This window comes from Lepisosteus oculatus, chromosome 15 (assembly GCF_040954835.1).
Source record: "Lepisosteus oculatus isolate fLepOcu1 chromosome 15, fLepOcu1.hap2, whole genome shotgun sequence".
Classification (NCBI taxonomy): domain Eukaryota; kingdom Metazoa; phylum Chordata; class Actinopteri; order Semionotiformes; family Lepisosteidae; genus Lepisosteus; species Lepisosteus oculatus.
The window spans coordinates 29620451-29640299 of record NC_090710.1 but is presented as its reverse complement, the minus strand read 5'-3'; the positions used below and the strand labels follow the sequence as shown (position 1 = coordinate 29640299).

General features: G+C 38.5%; 1 protein-coding gene across 1 annotated transcript in view; it reads right to left on the bottom strand.

Annotated features, from left to right (window-relative positions):
• Positions 1–14736, bottom strand: part of dmd (dystrophin) — a 726399-nt gene extending 711663 nt beyond the window's left edge. The window contains exon 1 of the mRNA XM_015364174.2: positions 14335–14736. Within this exon, the coding sequence (XP_015219660.1) occupies positions 14335–14404 (70 nt within the window). The 5' untranslated portion in view covers positions 14405–14736. The remainder of the gene's footprint in view (positions 1–14334) is intronic.
• Between the last annotated feature and the right edge of the window lie 5113 nt (positions 14737–19849).

Below are 19849 nucleotides of genomic sequence, written 5' to 3'. Positions count from 1 at the left end.
TGGCCAGCTTTAATCTTTAGATTATTTTCTGTTCTTTCAAAGTCTTCTATTTATAGGGCGACAGAGGGAAAAACAAAACAAAATTAAAGCCTGTACAAAAAAATCCTGCCACTGGCTATTTTGCTGTTTTTCATATCAAAGTAAAAGAAATTAGTACTCTTCACATGGAGAACAGAAGGGGGAGTGTAGCATTTCCACTAGGAAAAAAAAAACTGCTGTTGTGGGTTTTGAACATGAAAATATAGAGGAAATCCATTTCTAGTGACAATTTTTAATTAAGCAGAATATTAATCTGGTATTTAACTAAAGCTTTGCTGAATTTAATTCAGATTGTCTCTTCAATCTCATATTTGACATGATAGAATGGCAGTATAATGGAAACCTTTCCTTGTTAAGAGAAAGGGGAAGACTCCTTGTAACAACAAAAAACTGACTCACTCACTCAAACACTCAATTCCCCGTCTGTTCATAATCCTGTCTGGCAATTAGTGATATTCGCTGTTCGTAGCTGGCTGTAACAATTCTTCTGACAAGGAAACGGCCTTTGCAATCTTCAAGTTGGCACATTTACCAGTTAACAGAGACCCTGAATGTGACAGAGATCCCTTCAACATAGCCTTCTCAGTCAGTATAATCAGGTGACTACAGTTTCAAAAGAACATTTGAAACTAGAATATGAAGAGCAAAGGAATACATTTAACAAGGAGCTCACTGGAAGCACAGTCGGATCACAGTGTCTAATTGAGACGTTGCAAACAAGGGGAGGCCATCTGAGTCTAATGGCCAAGGAAAGTTCAATGTAAATTAAACTGATTCAAATATTATACTCCTGCTAAGGTCTGTTTTATTGCAGTTCTGTAGTGAATATTCTTTGTATTCCTTGATATTAGTCTATGATTTTATTAATGTAATTTGAGTTCATGGGTTTGAAACAATTAGTGTACTATTTCAATATTAAGCCCTTCAGAAGGAGGATTTAAAGAGGAGGGAGACTGACGAAGCTGATCTCAGAGTCCTAAACGGAAGGGTGGAGAACGCAGTGAACAGCTGTTCTGGTCTGATACCCTTTACACAGGTGGATTTTCACATCATGGCATCTGCTAAAAAGATTACTAAGAGCATATGATGGAACAGGAGTGGGGCATTTGAAACTCAGCAGCGGAAAAGACAGCTGCCTAACCAGGAATGATCGAGGGAAGATGTGAGTCTTCCGCCTGCAAATGCCAAGAAAGCACTGGAAAATGAAAATTGCAATAAATGTCATGGTTAGAAGATGCAATATCAATTCAGTTAAAATGTGGAAAAAAAAACACACCTGCACATATAAAGTAAAATAAAACTTTGGACAGAAGGGTGCTCTCTTTGGTGGGCCTTCCCATACGTTAAGACCAAACTACAAAAAAAGCGTCTCTTTCAGAGGACAGAGCTCAAAAGTGGTGAGGACCACTTGAGAGTTTTCATCTAGCACATTTTAGAGAGTACATACAGTAGATTCATCTGTACACACCAGCGAACCATTTCAGTATCCCTTTCAATCCTGTGGCTGAAAACCAGACGACCAGTATTTGTCATTTTAAGTCTAGCAAAGTGCGACCAGTTCTTTTTTATTTGCAGTAAAAGAAATATATTTGCTTGGTATAAGGTCTTAATACAACTCTGTAATGCTCTGTATAGCTGTAAGGGTTATATACAGCACCCATCATATGATTCACCATTTGTCAGCATGATGCCATCCTCTGACCCCCAATCGCAGAAACATGTGGTACTGTATCTGGTAGAGTTAGGCATTTACGAAGCCCTTCAAAATCAGACTGTGCACCAAGTTTACATATTAAACCTAGTATCTTGACAACTGCAAAGCATTTATGCATTTCCTATGGTCACTCTAATTACTTTTCTTATGTGTGTATAATGGTTTAATCACAACATGTATTAGAACCAATTCTAAAATTCTACAGTTAGCTGACAGCACACTTGTATTAGTGATCGTAAAGCTGAACCAAAACAATCCTAAGAAAAACAAGGGTCTGACTATATACCTCTGACATGATTTGAGGAATATTTGACATACTATATAAACACAGTTTCAAAATGCTAGTTTTTACAGAAGGATGCAAAATGTCTCAAGAAAACAGCTGGTGGAAAAACATGAATGTATTTTGGAGAAAAAGTGAGAAGGAGCTGGTGAAATCCTTTTAAATATGATTTATTTATTGAGCCTAGAAAATGCAAATTACACATCATCAATCTTTGATTGATGAAACTAGTTTTGCCAGCATGACCAATTCAGTCAAACGCTAACGGACTGAGCCCCTTTTGTAAGATGTTTACTTGCACTGTTCCAATAGAAGCTCAGTTTATTTGAACATTTTTAAGGCAATCATGGAAAACCACAATGTACAATATGGCACAAGATATTCTGAGTAAAAGAGCATTATTCAAGCTCCAGTTGGTGTATTTCTTATTAGGTTTCAGAGGCCAGCCTTTTTGTTCCAGAGCTACTGAATAAAAACAAACGCCTGTCTCCATTGCAAATCAATATTGTACAAAAATATCCTTGTGCTTTTTTGTCTTTTTTATCGCATCAGTACATCACTTGAAGAAATCTATTCTTCAATGCCCTAATGCTTAATTAGCTTGAAAAAATATTCAGTCCTGCAGTTCAGAGAGATTTGTGAAAATAGGAGAGCCGTGGTCACTAGGATTTGAGCAAACACCATGATACAGCCAAATGTCTCATAACTGGCTGTAATGATTGACAATTTATTAGTCACATAAGACAGCACTGGGCACTAACGAAAGCCAATTCCCACAAATAACTGAATCAATTTACTGTTTACCACCAACTGAACACACCTAACGTGAACAAAGGCACGCATGCTGGTTGTCCTTAAAACAAGGCTTTCGTCTTAATTTTAACATTTAAACAAGTAGTTCAGATGGCAGCTGAGCTTTCCTGTAGCAACAGTTCATGAGAAACTAAAGAATCAGCAAAGTACATTTGCATTTTTCACCTGTTATTTGAACTGATTACATGGACAACATACTTGGTATAATTTTCCCACTTCTAGACCACAGCAAACTGCAGACATTGTTTCTGTTTGCACGATACAGTTTCGTGATGAAAAATAAGCTAGGCAGTGAGAGCATGGAGAACTCTGCTTTCAGAATAAAATTCCATCTCATAGTTAACTAAAATATATATACTGTATACTGTAAATAAATCTAACCACCATACTGGCCAAATGTTTCCTGACCTTCCTAGGCAGAATATGCATACATGTTAGATTTTAAAACAACTTGGACATGTGATTGTAGCATAAGGTTTATACTTGTATCTGTTTGATTTGGATACTTCTACACAATTTACACAGTGGAGAAAACCTTAGTGACCCAAACTCATTTAAAAGGCCCAGTTTCGTTTCCTATGGTAATCTTGTGCTTGTCTAAGCCCTCAGTTTCTTGAATCTCATCAGAATGCAGAGCTCTGGCAAATACACGAGGTTGGAAAAGCTAAACTTTCAGCAATTACCTGAAACTGCAAGTGAAACAGCTCTTTAAACAACTTGTCTCTCGACATTATTTGATATAGACACATAGAAGACACACATATAATCAGAGGTATAAATTGCGAAATGTGAAAGAAATACTGGAAATGTCTTTTGCCTCCCACTGCATTCTTGTAACATCTTAGCACCATCAAAAAACAACACTAGTTGGAGAAAAAAAAGATATAACATTACCCTGGGGCTTCTCTGTGCACAACATGTAGAAATTGTATTGGCTTATTATTTATACAGGTGTTAGGAGTTCAGACCAGAAACCAAACGGAAGATATCCATATGCAATAGTGCAAATCTGAGGCACACACTGGCCGGAGCAGATACTTCTATTTCCTCATCCAACCTACCACAGACTCTGGGTATTGCAGAATTGACACCCCAATAGAATGCACTGTGACCACTTTCTTTGTGTTACTGATGTCATACCAGGATATTCTACAGCCAAATCAGATTCTAACAGCAAACAAAACTCTCAAATATTCAATAAGTACTTTAAAAGCCAAAGGATAAATACTACACCAGTCACAGGGCAACAGTCGCCGCCAGTGCCAGTAATGGTGGAACTACCCTGGTGTTTTTGCCAAACCACAGAAGCCAAGTGTGCCATTCTTGTAACCCCAAAGCCTAAGCAGCTGTCACGGACGTCCAAAGGGACTAGCCGTGGGGAGCAGGAGAGCGGAAAAAGACCCATATGCGTAGCGGCGAGACGGGAAAAAGGCCCAGGAGTTCAGGAAGAGTTCAGGAATGCCGTATAGAAACCTATGCCCTCAGGGAGCGGACGTGGGGCGCCCTGGTGCTAGGCGGGTCTCAGGACATCCGAACATCAATGCTGAGCGAGAGCAGAGTGCAAGACCCGGAAATATATAGGCCAAGGGAAAGAGAGGGACCGGAAGGACAGCAGACCGGAAAACTAGGGACAGGACAGGGAAGGAGCGCCCTCTGGCTGCAGAGGGCGTGACAGCAGCTCAGGTGCTTTATATACTGTACCCAGGTAACAGTCAGAAATGAAGACGTGAAAATCCATTCATTACAATACATCGCTGAAACATCACTTGCATTTACACTGAGAAAACTATCATTGTTAGACATCACTGAAAATTGATATATGTGGCTTTTTTCATTTGGCAGTTACCACAATATTATTAGAAGCAGTTTAGTTAAAGGTTGTAACAATTTGACATAAACATACTGTAACATAAATATAAACATGCTGTGTACTGCATATATTTGAAGAAAACTGTAGATTATATGGATAACATGTTAGTTTAAAATATGCACATCATAATACTTTCTTATTCAAAGTTTAATAGTCTTTTTAACTTAAAACAGCTTAAGTCAGTGATCATGGTGATCCTAAATACATTTGGGATGAGTAGCAATGAATATAGAGTACTACCAATCTGAAAACCAATAAAAACAATAGAGACTTTCACTACATAAGGTGAATATTAGTTCAAATACAGTGAATTCACAGAGGCATAACTACAGATGGACCATGGGCAAAAGTTAACCCTAATTTTCAATGAAGTATGTTGTATTTTAACTCAGGCTTTATTCCAAAGCATGTGCGATGGTTCTTTCCTTTAATTGGGTAATTACACTCAAGCAGGTTTTTTTTATTGTGAAACAAAGTAACTGTTATTGTGTGTTATGTGTCATTTGTAATGACAAGTAAACAGAAGCTGTTGTCAGTAAATTGTAGAAGATACAGTACCAGATGAATCACCATCAACATCTGAAGTAACCAATATCAATCCAGCAGAATCTTGAAATCTACTAATCTAACATTTGTGAAGTCGGATATTCACGATTCAGTATGGACATTGGAGTCTTGGATGAACGAAGAGCAGAGCAGATTTTCGAAGGCTAGCCTGGAGAGTGAGTGAATCTCTTCCTGCCCCTGGCCTGAGTACCCACTACCCAGCCCCCGCACCTCAAACAAGTGCGCTCCTGCTTCTGCGTGGTAGCGAACGCTCCAGGTTCTGTGTCAGCAGTGCGGGGAATGACAGGCTGGAGACGACTGTACAGGCTCTCTGACAGTTTTACTGTCCATTTCATTACAGTGGGTTGTGCTAATGATAGAGGCAGAGAGAGAAAACGTGGACATCCACTGGATACAAAGCCAATGTACAGTATTAGTACTTTATCATATAAGGGAAGGCTACTTATATCTTTTAACCATACATACTATGTACTGTTTTTCATAGGAGATTATACAATGGCATATGGATGGACTTGGTGATAATGCAAATTTGGCTATTAGAGATGGTTCATTGCACCAAACCTTCACGAGTGTCGAGACCTTACTGTATCATAACTACTTTGTATCCACAGGTAATGCTGAGTTACTGTAGGTAAGGAAACTCTCAGCTGTCTTTCAGATTTATCCCTCACAGATGAACCAGTTACACAGCCAAAATAACAGGCATTTCAACATAACTTATGGCAAATCCAAAAGTTTTTTCTTCATGCTGGTGCAAAAAATACTGGCTGGAGAATAATACAGCAAAAAAAGCAGTTTACTGCAAAGCATGTAGCCATTTCTCTGATTGCCATGACATTTATAAAAACTGATGTTAAAGATGGGAGGTATGTGAGTCAGGGCTGCTTAAAACACAAACCAAACAAAACACATGCTCTTGCACTGGAAAAACCTGAGGCTTCCAGAAAAAGTCATTTGTACCTTTGGCAGTGGTAAGGGAAATATTTAAAATTAAGTAGTCTTTAATCTGGAGGAGTCATGAACACATTATATTAATATTGTACTTGATAATCGGATGTTCTGCACAAAAGAGAAGAGATTCCTTTAAGGGATCAGGGAGAAAACCAAGGAACTCTAAATTAAGGAAATATTTTGGTGTTGTTTATACCCCGCAGGAAAGATAACAGTGAAATGCAAACACATCTTGAAAATCTCCAAAAAATGAAACTCTCATGAGCTTGAATGTTCATAACTTGGAATTCAAGACAGTTTCATTACAGGAGCTGCAATGTTTACGGAAAATCAAATGTAAATTACATAATGGATACTGTGCAACTTCTGGTGATAAATGTGAGGGTCTGTCAAATTGGGAGTTTTTCACGATTCGCATCACATACTGTATATACAATATCACAATAAAAGAAAGAGCCACTGGACCTGTTGATACAGCTGAATAAATGTACAAAGGATTCCTGCAAAGAATATGAATGTACTGGAAGTTCTTGAATTATACCGTGAATAACACATTTGATTTAGCTGATTGAACATCAGTGTTGTCTGGAATGAAAGGAGGAATTCCTGCAATTTTAAAATGCATACAGTATATCGCTGAGCTGCTCACATGCATCTCATTTCTGATTATTATCCCTGCACAACATCTGAAGTATCGACAAGTGCAGCCAATTTATTGAAACCCTCTCTACACAAGTTCATGATAGAAATCGATAAGCGTTCGTTTTTTTTATTAACCTGAACCAGTTACATCCAGATCAACAATGCCCCATACTTTGCAACTCTCCATGTTATCCTTGGGTCCAGTCAAAATACTGTATCTGTTTAAACTGCGATGTTTCCTTGATACCATGAGACACAGCTTGTAGAGAAAAAAAAAGTTACTGTACATACGGTAATAATAATAATAATAATAATAATAATAACAGGGAGAGAGAAGCTGGGGGTCAGAGCGCAGGGTCAGCCATTGTACAGCGCCCCTGGAGCAGTTAGGGTTAAGGGCCTTGCTCAGGGGCACAACAGAGTAGGATTCCTCTGCCGGCCACGGGATTTGAACCGGCAACCTTCCAGTCACAGGCACAGATCCTTAGCCACAGGGCCACCGCTCTGTACAGTACATACAGTACATACAGTGCAACCAGTAGCTGTGTGTGGTCTTCTTCAGGTTAGAAGCAGCATTCCTCCAAGACAGAGTAGTGATTTTCACTGTACTGTGATCTGGCCTTAAATCCACTTAGTTTGGAGCCTTAAAAGCTAAGCAAGTTATAAACCTACTCAGACATTTTGAAATGGAAAATACAATTATCTGATGTGTCAAAAGGCTTCCAGTGTTCCTAAAAGTAGACTTAAAAAAATATCCACAGAGAAACATGTGGCTAACAATTTATAATTTTTCTGTATTCTGTATTACAGATTACTAGAGCAAAATTAACAGTACACCTGCAAATGTTTCTAATAAAAATTAAGCAAGAGATTTTCCAACTCTGTAGTCTCTTCTTGGCGAGACTCACTTTGCTGCAGATGAACATCCATGTGTTCTCAAACAGCCCTCAGTCAGACATTCTGTACCAGCAATAGAGAACAAATAGCATTGCTTTGCTCAATGAATCCTTTTCAAACCTGATTTTAAAAAAAATAACTTCAAAGGTAATATTTTAGTTGCTATTATTATCTCACAGGATTCAATTTGAAATCCAGGACTTTACCAGATACTTTCAGGCAATTGCTGGGTCCAAAGACTGTGCTCACAAAGTTTCCTTCCTTAAATTGAGAGTAAAAGCTGGACTTCAAGAAAACCACTGTCTTAGCAGTTTTCAAGAACTCCACAATACTGGCTTGCGCCTGTGATGACTGCATCTCAATCCTGATGAAGAGATTTTTTATTTCCTGCGTCCTGTGAATAAAATAAAATTGAAAATGACCAAAATCATCATATCAAGTTACTGACTTCTACAAAATGAGATGGGGTTTCGTGAATATTGTGGATCATTAAATACAAAATGGGATACGTAGAAGTGTGATTTACATAACCCAGGAGTCAGTAATGCCTGGTGAAAGCCCATTATAATGAAATCTCCTGATACAGAGGCGGTTTTTGAGCCTGAAGAAGATCACATGCCTCTACAATGTGCACAGCTGGCATGCAATTAGGCTTACTTGTATTAAAATTGAGCTTATTCAAATCGCTGAAATATTCCTTTGTTTAGAACAGGGTATGTTTTTTCCTTGAATCAACTTCCAAAAAAGCATTCTACTCTAATAATAATTCTATCTCAAACCTAACACCACTACCGAGCTAACATATTTCCTCTAATGAAATATTGTTTCAGAGACTATGATTCTGCCATTTGCTTTTTAATTTTTACCATTTGAAAATCAAATTTCAAGGAAGGCTTAACTGTAGCGGTAATGATATTTATGAATATTTTCCATGTATCAATGCATTTTAAAGCAGTCATTCATATGAAAGATGGTTCTATCACTGTTATCCTTAGATTTCCAACAGTGTCAGCGAACTGAAGAGCAATTCTGACGTTTTAGACTGGGTTTGCTCTCGTGTCTCTGCACCTGAAACAGCCCAGGATTTTGAGTCATGCAGCAAATGTCTTTGCATGTTAAACTCTATGACCACCCCGTCCCCACCCTGAGTTGCACCTGGGTTTGTAGAGCATCCAACATACTGTATGTCATACTGTCAGTACATTTTTACCAGGCACTTCACTTCTTCAAACAGCAGTCACCCAGAGCATTCAGAATGTTACAAGAAGATCACATCTTTAAAGTTAGAATTGAGAAGGCAAAGGCCATTGGAATGTACTGTTTCAGTGCAAAGGAGCCTCGCAGAAGGTAGAAAAAAATGTTTTGATAAGTTAAGAGCCTGTTAAAATTCTCTTTAGGTTTCTTGGTGAACAGAAAGACCATTCAATCCAAAGTGCTAGGGAGTAACGAGCTCACGCATTCCACCATCCTTACAGCTTCTCTTTACCCAAACAGATGTTTCAGATGTTTTCATTGCAACCAGCGTGTAAATCGATTCGTCTGCTTCTGAAGTCTGAAACGCTACCTTCCATCTTGCAGAACTCTTCTGCACTACAGGAGGCTCAATGGAAAGGCCTGTTAAACCGGGAGTTTGTGTCACAAAAACCTAATAATTATATGTGAGTAAAACCTGGTGCTAAGTGCAGTATATTTAGTAAAAAAAAAAATATCAATTTATAACATGAGAATGTAAAATAAGAATGTCTAATCCTCAGTGGATGAAAAATATAAATGTACTGGATAAAATGAAGATCAAAAGCAAAAAATACAGCAAACAAATCTTATAGGTATTATGTGCTGTCTCTTTGGATTTCCACTGTTTCTACAGTAAGTGTGCTACTATATTATCACCCTACTCCCCATCTTGCAACCTTCGCTCCTATAATTCTGGTCTCCTAACTGTCCTCCAAGCCCATCTACACTCTGTGGGTGACAGGGCCTTCTCCTGTTATGCCCCTAAGCTCTGGAACTCTCTCCCCAAGGATATCAGAGACTCACCTTCTCTAAACTCCTTCAAATCCAGACTCATAACCTTCTTTAGAAGGTTCCATTCTTTACCCCTCTGCTCCCACTGTATTCAGTACCACCGTCTACTGTCTCCTCTGCGTATTCTCATCGTGTTAATCTTGTGTATTTTTTGTTTATTTTTTATTGTTGTTGTTGCCCTTGGCATTCTGTTAAGCACTGAGAAGCCACCTTTAAATGCACTATATAAAATAAAGGAACAAGTAATAGGTTTATTCCATGCTGAAAAAAAGAAGAAAGAGAACACAACGTTTCGGCCGTGGAGCCTTCTTCAGGTGCGTCAACACACACCTGAAGAAGGCTCCACGGCCGAAACGTTGTGTTCTCTTTCTTCTTTTTTTCAGCATGGAATAAACCTATTACTTGTTCCTTTGCAGCCTACGCATGCTGACGTAGCTACCCACCTGAACTATATAAAATAAAGTTTATTATTATGATTATTATTATACGCACAGGAAACAGCAAGGTGTAGCCTTATACAGTACCACATAGAGTGCACGGAAAAAGTTTTTCGCTTTTTTCTTTGTTTCTCCTGCATGATTCTTGAAATACAACCCAAGGTAATGATTAAAATAATAGAACACTAGACTAAAGAAGATTCCATGCTCCACAGAATGTTGATTAACCAGTGTTTTGGCATCTGAGTGAACACTACACTGATGGTGATTCCTCATTTAGTGAGGCACTTCGACATCAGTAAGACTGGACCAGGAAACTCTTCACGTCTTCTGGTCCAGACGAGAACCATTAATGAAAAAAAGACTTAACTGAATAATTAGAGTTACTTAGCACAGCACATACAATACAGAAAAAAACAAAAAGGCATTAAACAGGGAAGTACTGATTATTTGGAACTACATGGCAAGACTAATAAATCAGATAAACCACAAAGTATTCACGTTGCTCAGTTCTGCCAGAGACAGAAACAGTAAATGATTAATACTTCAAGACTGTCTCTTCTTCAAGAAAAGGGATTCTTTCTGTCCAGTTTGTTTTAATAAACAGTAAGTGTATTACAAAAATGACAGTTCGTACAAAAATAGAGAGGAAATAAATTGTTTTATGTTAGACTATCACAGCAGATCATAAAGGCCAAATGTGTGAAACAGACTAACTGTAATTCCCAGCCTTCACAAAGCCTAGATCTCTACAACAATATACTTTAATCATTCTAATTAATCAAACTTTGATGAGCATGGATGGTTTTGTACAGTACTTCATACTAAACACTCATGATTCTGTGGAATTTGGGACAAAGCATCAAAATTTCAAAAGCTTATAGGACACAACTACACATACCTTATATTTCACAGAGATATAAATACATTCAGAAGATATATCTATTTTACATACAGTACTTAAAAACAGCACATGGGCCACATAACATTAATTTTACATCTTGCAGTGATCAGTTGTCTAATATTTGTATGCTGAGTATAAATTCAGAGGCTGGGTAGTCCTCTTGTGAGAGGCATTATAATTGATGACCTAATTCATTACATACTTCATTTTACATGCATCTGATTTTTAAGAATGATTTGAAAAAAGTAAGTGAGAGGTAAAGAAGACAAAAAATGGAGTGAAAACAGGTGGTATTTCTCTGATGCGCATGTTGTTAAAAACATGGAGCTGTAAATTAGAGCTTAACTTCAAAGCCTTTTTAAAAAAAACACCTGCAATCTAAGCACTTTGGTCAAAATCAACTCTTTTTGTATATCAGAGTTTAAAAAAGATACCACAGACTCAAATCAAAACACTCACAAAGGTTTTCTTTTCCCTCAGTGCAGAGTAGATGAAAATTGCTATACTACAGTTTAGATTCACACAGCATATTTCAGAAGAATAAATAACTAGGGCTCAATCTGTCATCCCTGGTATTGAAGGTATCAAGATTATTTAACATCTTTGAAGAATAACATGCTCTTTCTAAGGCAAGGTGTTCTCCATGCGGCACAGCTATTTCTTGAAGCTTCTTCTGTGGATGTATCAAGGCATCCAAGGACTGGTTATATACAGTAGATTTAAATGTATTATTTATGATTGTTTTATTGCTTTACAATATATGCAAAATCTTTGTACGGCTATGTTTGAAAAAAACAAATATGTTAAGGCTTTTATTAGTTTATCAGAGCTCAGTAATGGCTTGTTTTTTATTTGCTTGCCCATTTGTAACCTTAAATTGGCCAGAAATGGGGCTATACCATGAATACTAGATAAAACCTCATGGCCTGTGGCTGTTTAACTTGCTAGCTACTGTACAGTATGTGCATGATGGTCAGTATTGGTCCCATGACTATTTCCATTTTTGCTTGCAGTGAAAAAGAGGTTTTTGGCTGTACATCACAAGGTCTGCTTGAGAAGTGCATCTCTGCTTAAGTCAGGTCAGCAAGAGAGGCATGATACAGTAAGATCACTTTACACATGACAGCGTACATCATCACAAATCATATAACAAAGTACAATCCTGACATGTTACCCAGTTTCACCGGTCAGCAGGTGAGTGGAAAAATTATACAATGTACTGTAATGCAACCATTCCAGCATAACTTATTGAAGTACTGTAGGTTATAAAACATAAGGAGTCTATGTTCTTCTCCCAAACATACAGTAGAATGACAAATCTACTGCCAGATTTCTAAAGAAAAAATAATAAAAACTAGAAATCAAACATATTCTCCCCATTACAAATGAAATGGCCAAGCAGTCCATCCATTCTTAAATGTCTGTATCCAATACAGGGTCGCAGGGGAGCCGAGGCCTGTCCCAGCAAGCAACGGGCACAAGGCAGGATACACCCTGGAAGGGACGCCAGTCCATCACAGGACAGACACAGACAGAGTGACGCACACATTCTGGCCAGATATATTAATATCATCTTGTGTGTGACATGCCAAATTATACTGTAAATGTGTGTCCTCCACTTAAACTACAGTAAAAGAAATCACAAATGTTGTTCAGACCATCAATCTGCATAGCTTTTATTCGGTTCTGCACCACACAAGCCCTAGTTGTGCGAAGTATGCTGCAAGTAAGGAGACTCAACTCAGAAGCCAAAGTGATTCAATGTTAGACCATTTATACAAATTCCTCTAGAGGCTTACTGTACATGCATGTTGTTCTATTGCATCCTGACTTGAAATAGTCGAGGAAATAGCACAATGGTATAGTGGATACTCAGATGATCTCTGCGATACATACAGTGCCTCTATGGCTTTTTTCATCTGCATTCACACAGTATGACCAAGATGTATGCCTATAGCTTTCTACTGTGTAATGCAAGTATAGACGAACCATGACATATTACATAAACCAAGACAAACTACAGTGTGCATGGCATCTCACACCTCAAAAGATGGATGAGAAAGAGAAAAACATCATCCATGCTCCACAGGTTTTGTCGGTACTGATTACCGTATACAGTACTTTGAAATTTACTTTGACATTCATGCAGCATCATCTTAGGTGTTTTGTTATTGATACCTTTGTATCAAACAATACCCTTACATACAGTAAAAAAAAAGTTTATGATCAACACAAAGTTAAAATATAACAAAACAATCAAATAAGTATACTGTATCATTACCTCCAGTAATTTAACACTCATTCAAGATTAAAGCCAAGTCAAAATCACGAACTGCGAGTCCACAGTATGGCAAGACAGTATGTGGCATTATGTAAGGTATATATACTGTATACTGTATTAAAGCGCGTATTATTATTTAAACAAAAGTTGTTTCTGGAGCTTTGTAGCCCATGTGTGTCGCATCGCACAGCGGGTTTCCAAACCTGGATCACTGTAACTTCACACTAGGGGAAAACTACAGAAATGTTGCTATTTACGGGTTTGGGTGGATTGTCCTAATTCAATCAGAGCAGCAATAGTCTCAATCTTCCCAGTTAATAGTTCCAATTATTAATCAATTAAGAGCGAAAAGCGCAGAACCATTCTCGTAAATTAGTAGGTCTTAAACTTTGCCGCCCCGTTATCTCCAACTAAATAAAAACTCGCCCTCCCACGTGCAGCGAGGAAGATGTGACTTGCGTGTCCTTGAATTGAGCACCTGCATTCATATTCTCAAATAGTCTTCTTCAGTGCACATGGCGTAATAAGTAAACACATTCAATGTGTTGCTAATAATAGCTACTACAAATGCCTGAATACACAGGCGTTCTCCAAACTGCAATCTTTCCAAATGTCACGGCAAATCGGCTAAATAGTTGCCACTTGTTGCAGTTAGGGGGAAAAAACTCTTCAGATCGACGAGGCGAAAGAAATTACAGTACCTTTTCACACTTAATTGCGTACACAGAGACGACATTGCAAAACGCAAAAGGGGATTAACGAAACGTTCATCGAAATTGAACTTTAATAGAAAAAAATGTCGAGAAGTAATTGAAAGGCCAACGTTATAAGGAATAAATCGAGGCAAGTATCTGCTTTATCTGCCTCCAACTCCCGCTTACATTGCCTAAATTCTAAAGTTTCTTTCTTACCAGTTCTGGTCCTGATCAATCCACTGAACTCATCCTCGACCGGCTCTTCTGGACGTCCAGCTTCAGCCATGACAAACTTCTGATTTTACAATATTCCTGTGCGAACCCTCTGAAACTAAACGGAGACAGCGAGGAGAACCCCAGATACAAGCACAGAAACTGCAGGCAGTCGAAACTGGAGCTCGGCTCAGTGCCTAAAATGCAACACGCCCGGAGCTCGGAAGCTCAGAAGCAAAAAGAGGACGAGACTGACAGTCGAGCAGGAAAAGAAGCTGTCAAAGGATCCAGATTAAGAGGAACAGGTGCCGATCCATCCTCGCCTCAAAATAGAGCAGTGAGCACGGGTGTAGACAAGCACGCCACAGCTGGGGACAAATTCAGATTCTGACACCCCAATCCATTTCCGAACTTCAAAAAAACTTTGTAAGTGTGGGGGATCCAGGCTCAGCTACCTACCAAATCCTACACGAACAGGGCAAGCGATTTTGGACGTGAGCAATTACTGTACATTTGGCTGTGCGTCTGGCAGTTTGGCTTTACGAGACTGGTTTAGGACGGGTTAATGCGTCTCTCAATGAAAAGCGTGGAATCATTCAGTCTAATGTGCACTGTACGAATTTAACACTGAAGTATTATGCAGAAGTATTACAATTATTTACATTTAAAGCTCCCGGTTTCTCTGTCTACCACCCTGCTTTTACCTACCACTTATCCTACGAAACAGTGGAGCGGTCTATTAGGAAAGGGGAGCTCGGTTCCAACAAATATCACAGGCTGCACAGTAGCGCTCGTGTTTCTGTGGTGTGATAAGCAAGAGACATGTCGAGAAACTCTAATAACAACAGCCTGATTTTCATCGACATTCCCGCTGATGCAAACAAATGGCAACAGATCACAAATGAGGCCATATATTTTTGAAGTCAACTCAGCAAATATTGTACATTAGTCGTGACAGATGCAAGGTTCCAAAACCCCGGTCGTTTTTAAGGACATTATCACTCACAATATTTCCTTTCTTCTGAAGAAATCGTTTAAACAAAACGACGATGGCATATTAAAACATCGACAGAAAGGAAATGTACTGTAGGTGGATATTTAATAACAAAGAGACAGTCAGTCTTACTGTTACTCAGCCCATCAAAAGCCAATAACTTTTCCTTTCACACTCGAGCCACGTGGTTGTCGTCACCTGATTTTAATGACGTCACGCCCCAAGAGCTTCATGTCGCGTCTCTGCGAGGGCTGTGGTGTGGGACTCACAGGTGATATCCTAGGACAGTTTACCCACTGAAGGTGGAGGTTTGTTCAAACATTACAGTCCCAGAGGGGGCGCCAAAGCTGGGAAATCTGCTGAATTTATTAAGCTAACACAAGACAACGAGGCTGTATAACCGTACGAGAGTTTCGTAGCTTAAAATATTTGTTAGTCCTGTAACTGTTATATAAGCATATCATGTAGTTAAATTCATAATAATAAAAATACTCTAACATTCAACATTCAGATATTCATTAATTATATGCGGCTAAAGCACAAACTAAACATCAAACTAGTCTTTCATTAAGCACCTCAAGGCAACTCAAGGCAGAACTTGAGTTGGCAAAACTCTTGCCAACTCAAGGCAAAACACCCAAGTACCTGATAACCAGTATGCCTTTTTTGTTTTTACAGTCAAATGTATGAAGCATCAGGCATTAGTTAGCAATCATTTCAAAAGTCTTTGAGTTTCCTCTCCTTGGCAAAGGAAATAAATGGTAATAAGATCAGCTGGCTTCACTTGAATATCCTCTGCTCGATGCAGATCTCGCTCCATTTCAAAGCCTGGTTTGAGAGACAGGAGAGTTCGGAGTGTTGCTCTCTGCTCTCCACAAGAATGTCAGTTTTCCACCACCCGCTACACAGAACAAGGGATTTCTCTGTAGTCTTAAAACTGAGGTTAAAATGCAGTTCATATCTCTAGAAGATTCCAAAAAGGAAAGCAGGAGATGTCACAAGCAACTAGTATAGCCAAGGGAATTTTCACATACAGTAATCAATGGACTTTCTCTTTGTTTATTGCTGAAAACTGTTCACTTAGTTCTGTGTTGCAATAGTATACTGTAATATACTGTATAGCAAAGATCTGCTCAAATACCTTTGTATTGTAATAAAACTAATGAGAAAACCTTTCCCCTCCAACAACATTGGTAATGTTCTTAATCACACTGAATGGCTGTGTGCATGTGTGAGCCAAACGCCAGCTGCACTCTGTGTCACTTGGAAAAATACAGTATCTGCATTCAGCACCACCCATGAACACTTTTTTTATGAGGGTCCCGTCATTCTTTTTTACAGCTGATGCTGTGTTTTATTTCCACTAACTGCGTTAACCTTATTTACAGCAAAACAAAATTAAGTCCTGGCGTTATCAACAGGCTTAAATAACAAGTTTGTTTCCTACTCACTGGTTTTCATTGTGCAAAGAACACATTTCAATTACATCCATAAGTAGCATCTGTTGAATATGTTGCTGCAAATATATCTGAATTTAAATTGCAGTTTTAAGGCAACGGCAGGATAAGATATGACTAATAGTTTCTTGGAAGCATGTTTAAAAAATGAATGTCAGGTTTTACAAGTATACTTGATCTTCCTTTCTTGTAAGACTGGAAACTTCCTCAATTATATTTAGTTGGTTAAGGTTTTTTGCCAGGTCACAACCTTCTGTGTGTCCTTTTTTCCTTATTTATGCTTTGCCTTTTGCTTGTGGGCAATGGATGTTGAAAAAAACAAAGGTGGGTCACCAAAGCTTCGACTCCATAAACTATTTTTGGTATGACTTCATAAACCTGTTCTGGCTCAGTGGTCTTTACTTCTTTCCCTGCGATTCCTAATGTGGCACCACATAATGTTTCTTTAGCAATAAGAATTGAATTTATAACTATTGTTACAATTGGGGGGGGGGAGGGGGGGTACTAAATGGCGAAGTGATTTCTCCAGAATATAGCCCAGCAGCTGAATTCTTTATTCTCTGGGACAGCTTTGGTGAGATTAGTAATACTCCAGGTACGCATGGTTAAACAAACATGTATTACTATGATAATAATAATTATCATTAATAATAATAATTGCTTATACATATATAGCACTTTTCTGGACACTCCACTCAAAGCTGTTTACAGGTAATGGGGACTCCCCTCCACCAGTGTGCAGCCCCACCTGGATGATGTGACAGCAGAACTGCATGAAAGTAAACAAACAACATGGAGAACAAGCATGTAAACATCTTGAAAAATGCGCAAGTTTCAAGTTCCATCACCTCTCTTCTTGTCCTCTCCTGTCTCCTTGTCCTACCCCTTTCTTCTCATCTCTCTGTGCTCTTAATGTGGTCTTATATTGTGTGTTTATGCACTCTTTATTGCCAGTCATTAACCCACAACTTACCTACTGTAGGTATACCAAGGTAAACTTTACAATGGTTTCTGATCAAGGGACCACCACATCTCAGCAAACATCCTCTCTCCTAGAGGATGAAGGTAGAAGTGTTTACTCTGCCAAGCGTCATAAACTTTATCTAAATTCTAAGAGACACTTCTCAGTCACCTAAAGCTATAACACTATCAATCTCTAGATTATTGATAAAACCCAATAATATACAGTAATACATGAGATCTTGGTGTAAGTATAAGTAGTGTTTAAACCTACTGTAAATATTATCACTGGCCTAGAGAGTTCAGGAATATTGTGCAGGCATCTGAAACAGTACATGAGCTGTGGTCAATACTGTAATAATACCTTTGACTGCAAAATTAGTGTTACTTAATCACATCAACCTAGTGACATTACAGTATTTTTTTACCTGTGCCCATTTTGTCTTTTAATGAAATGTTCATATTATCTATCCTAGAGGAAGTATTTTTCCCTGTCATTTAGCTGGACAGATGCATCATTCACCCCTGGGCCATGGCATTGATTATGGCCTCTAAATCTGAGCTTTATTTGGTAAGGAGTTTTTCTGGATTTGCTCTCTTTACCACATGAGTATTAAATAACAAGGCTCTGATTCTCTATGAGTTTAGTATTGATCATTAAGTGATTCTTTTCCTACTGAAACTTGGCACCTACCAAATGATTCTCTATTGCTGAATGAGGTTAGGTCCCCAGCATTTTGCTATGTGGAAAAATTTCACAACTCTGGTCAGGGTGGAGGTCCAGCAGTGATTCAACATGTACTGTAAGTGATTTACTCAGCATGTTAACTTCCCAACACAACCATGGCTACATATTAGACTTTGATAATTTTGGTGTGGGCATTTCTAACCTAGTAGCGTTTCTGACCACACGCCTGTCTTACTTGACCTGGCAGTCCTCATACCTCTTACTAATTAAAATGACAATGACCTCTCATAGAGTGAATTTAGTGAATCCAACCTGTCTGGTGCAGGAGATCGCAACACCTCCAGTTATTGTAACTGACATTTAGTTGGGGATTCTGTTGCTTTTTATAATGAGACACTAACACAAATTATTCATAGTCTATCTCCCAGTAAAACTTGGCTCCTCTCATTCGCTCATTCTTCCTCCGGTAGGCAAATGAGCTGTGTTCTATGGAGGCAGCAGGATGACGTCTTGAACATTTGTGGAGGAAGATGAGTCTGACTGTTCGTTTACAGGCTTTATGAACTGCATCAGCTGTCCTACAGGAATATTCTTAACACTGCCAGATTCTCCTCATATTCCAGTCTTATGAAGCAAATGTTGTAGTTTTCCTTCAGTCCTTATTCCACCACCAATGAAACATTCAGAATAGTTTATATGTCTGTTTTTGTCTCTACAGAGCAACACGTGCTCATGCAATATTCTGACAATACAAAACACAAAATGTATAATCAGCTGCTGACCTCACCTTCTGCAGTCATGTCATCTACACCCACTCCTGCTCTTACTGATTCAGGCTTCTCTCCTTTTACTGCTGTGGTTGCTACTTACTGTACGTGACTATGGCAGTCGCTAAAATGAGAAAACCAGTAAACAGTATTTTGGACACCATTCTTGGATCTCTATTCAAATCTAGTTTCTCTGCTTTTTGTCCATTTGTTACTCCTCCAATGAGTCCTTGAAATTTCATTTTTTGTACCTAGGTTTAAAATCTGCTGCTACCACAGCTGTCTTACAATTGTCTGGACCCTGAAGTGCTTAGAAACTACTCTCCTATTTCCAGTTTGCCCTTTCTTGCAAAAAAAGGGAAAGAGGAGTTGCAGCTCAATTATAATGTTATCTTCTGTCTAATGAGCTATAAGAGTCTTTCTAGCCAGGGTTTAGACAACGACAAGGTGCTGAAACAGCCCTTGTTAGGGTAATTAATGACTTGCTGATGGGTTTTTTTACTCTTTGTCACTTATTTTCTCCTCTTTCCGGATTTAAGTGCAACTTTTGATAATTATGGATAATTATTTAGGGAGTACAGATACTTCCCATCAGGGATTCAATTTCAGTTTGAACTGACGAGTCAGTTAACAGATCTTGACCATTTTAAAT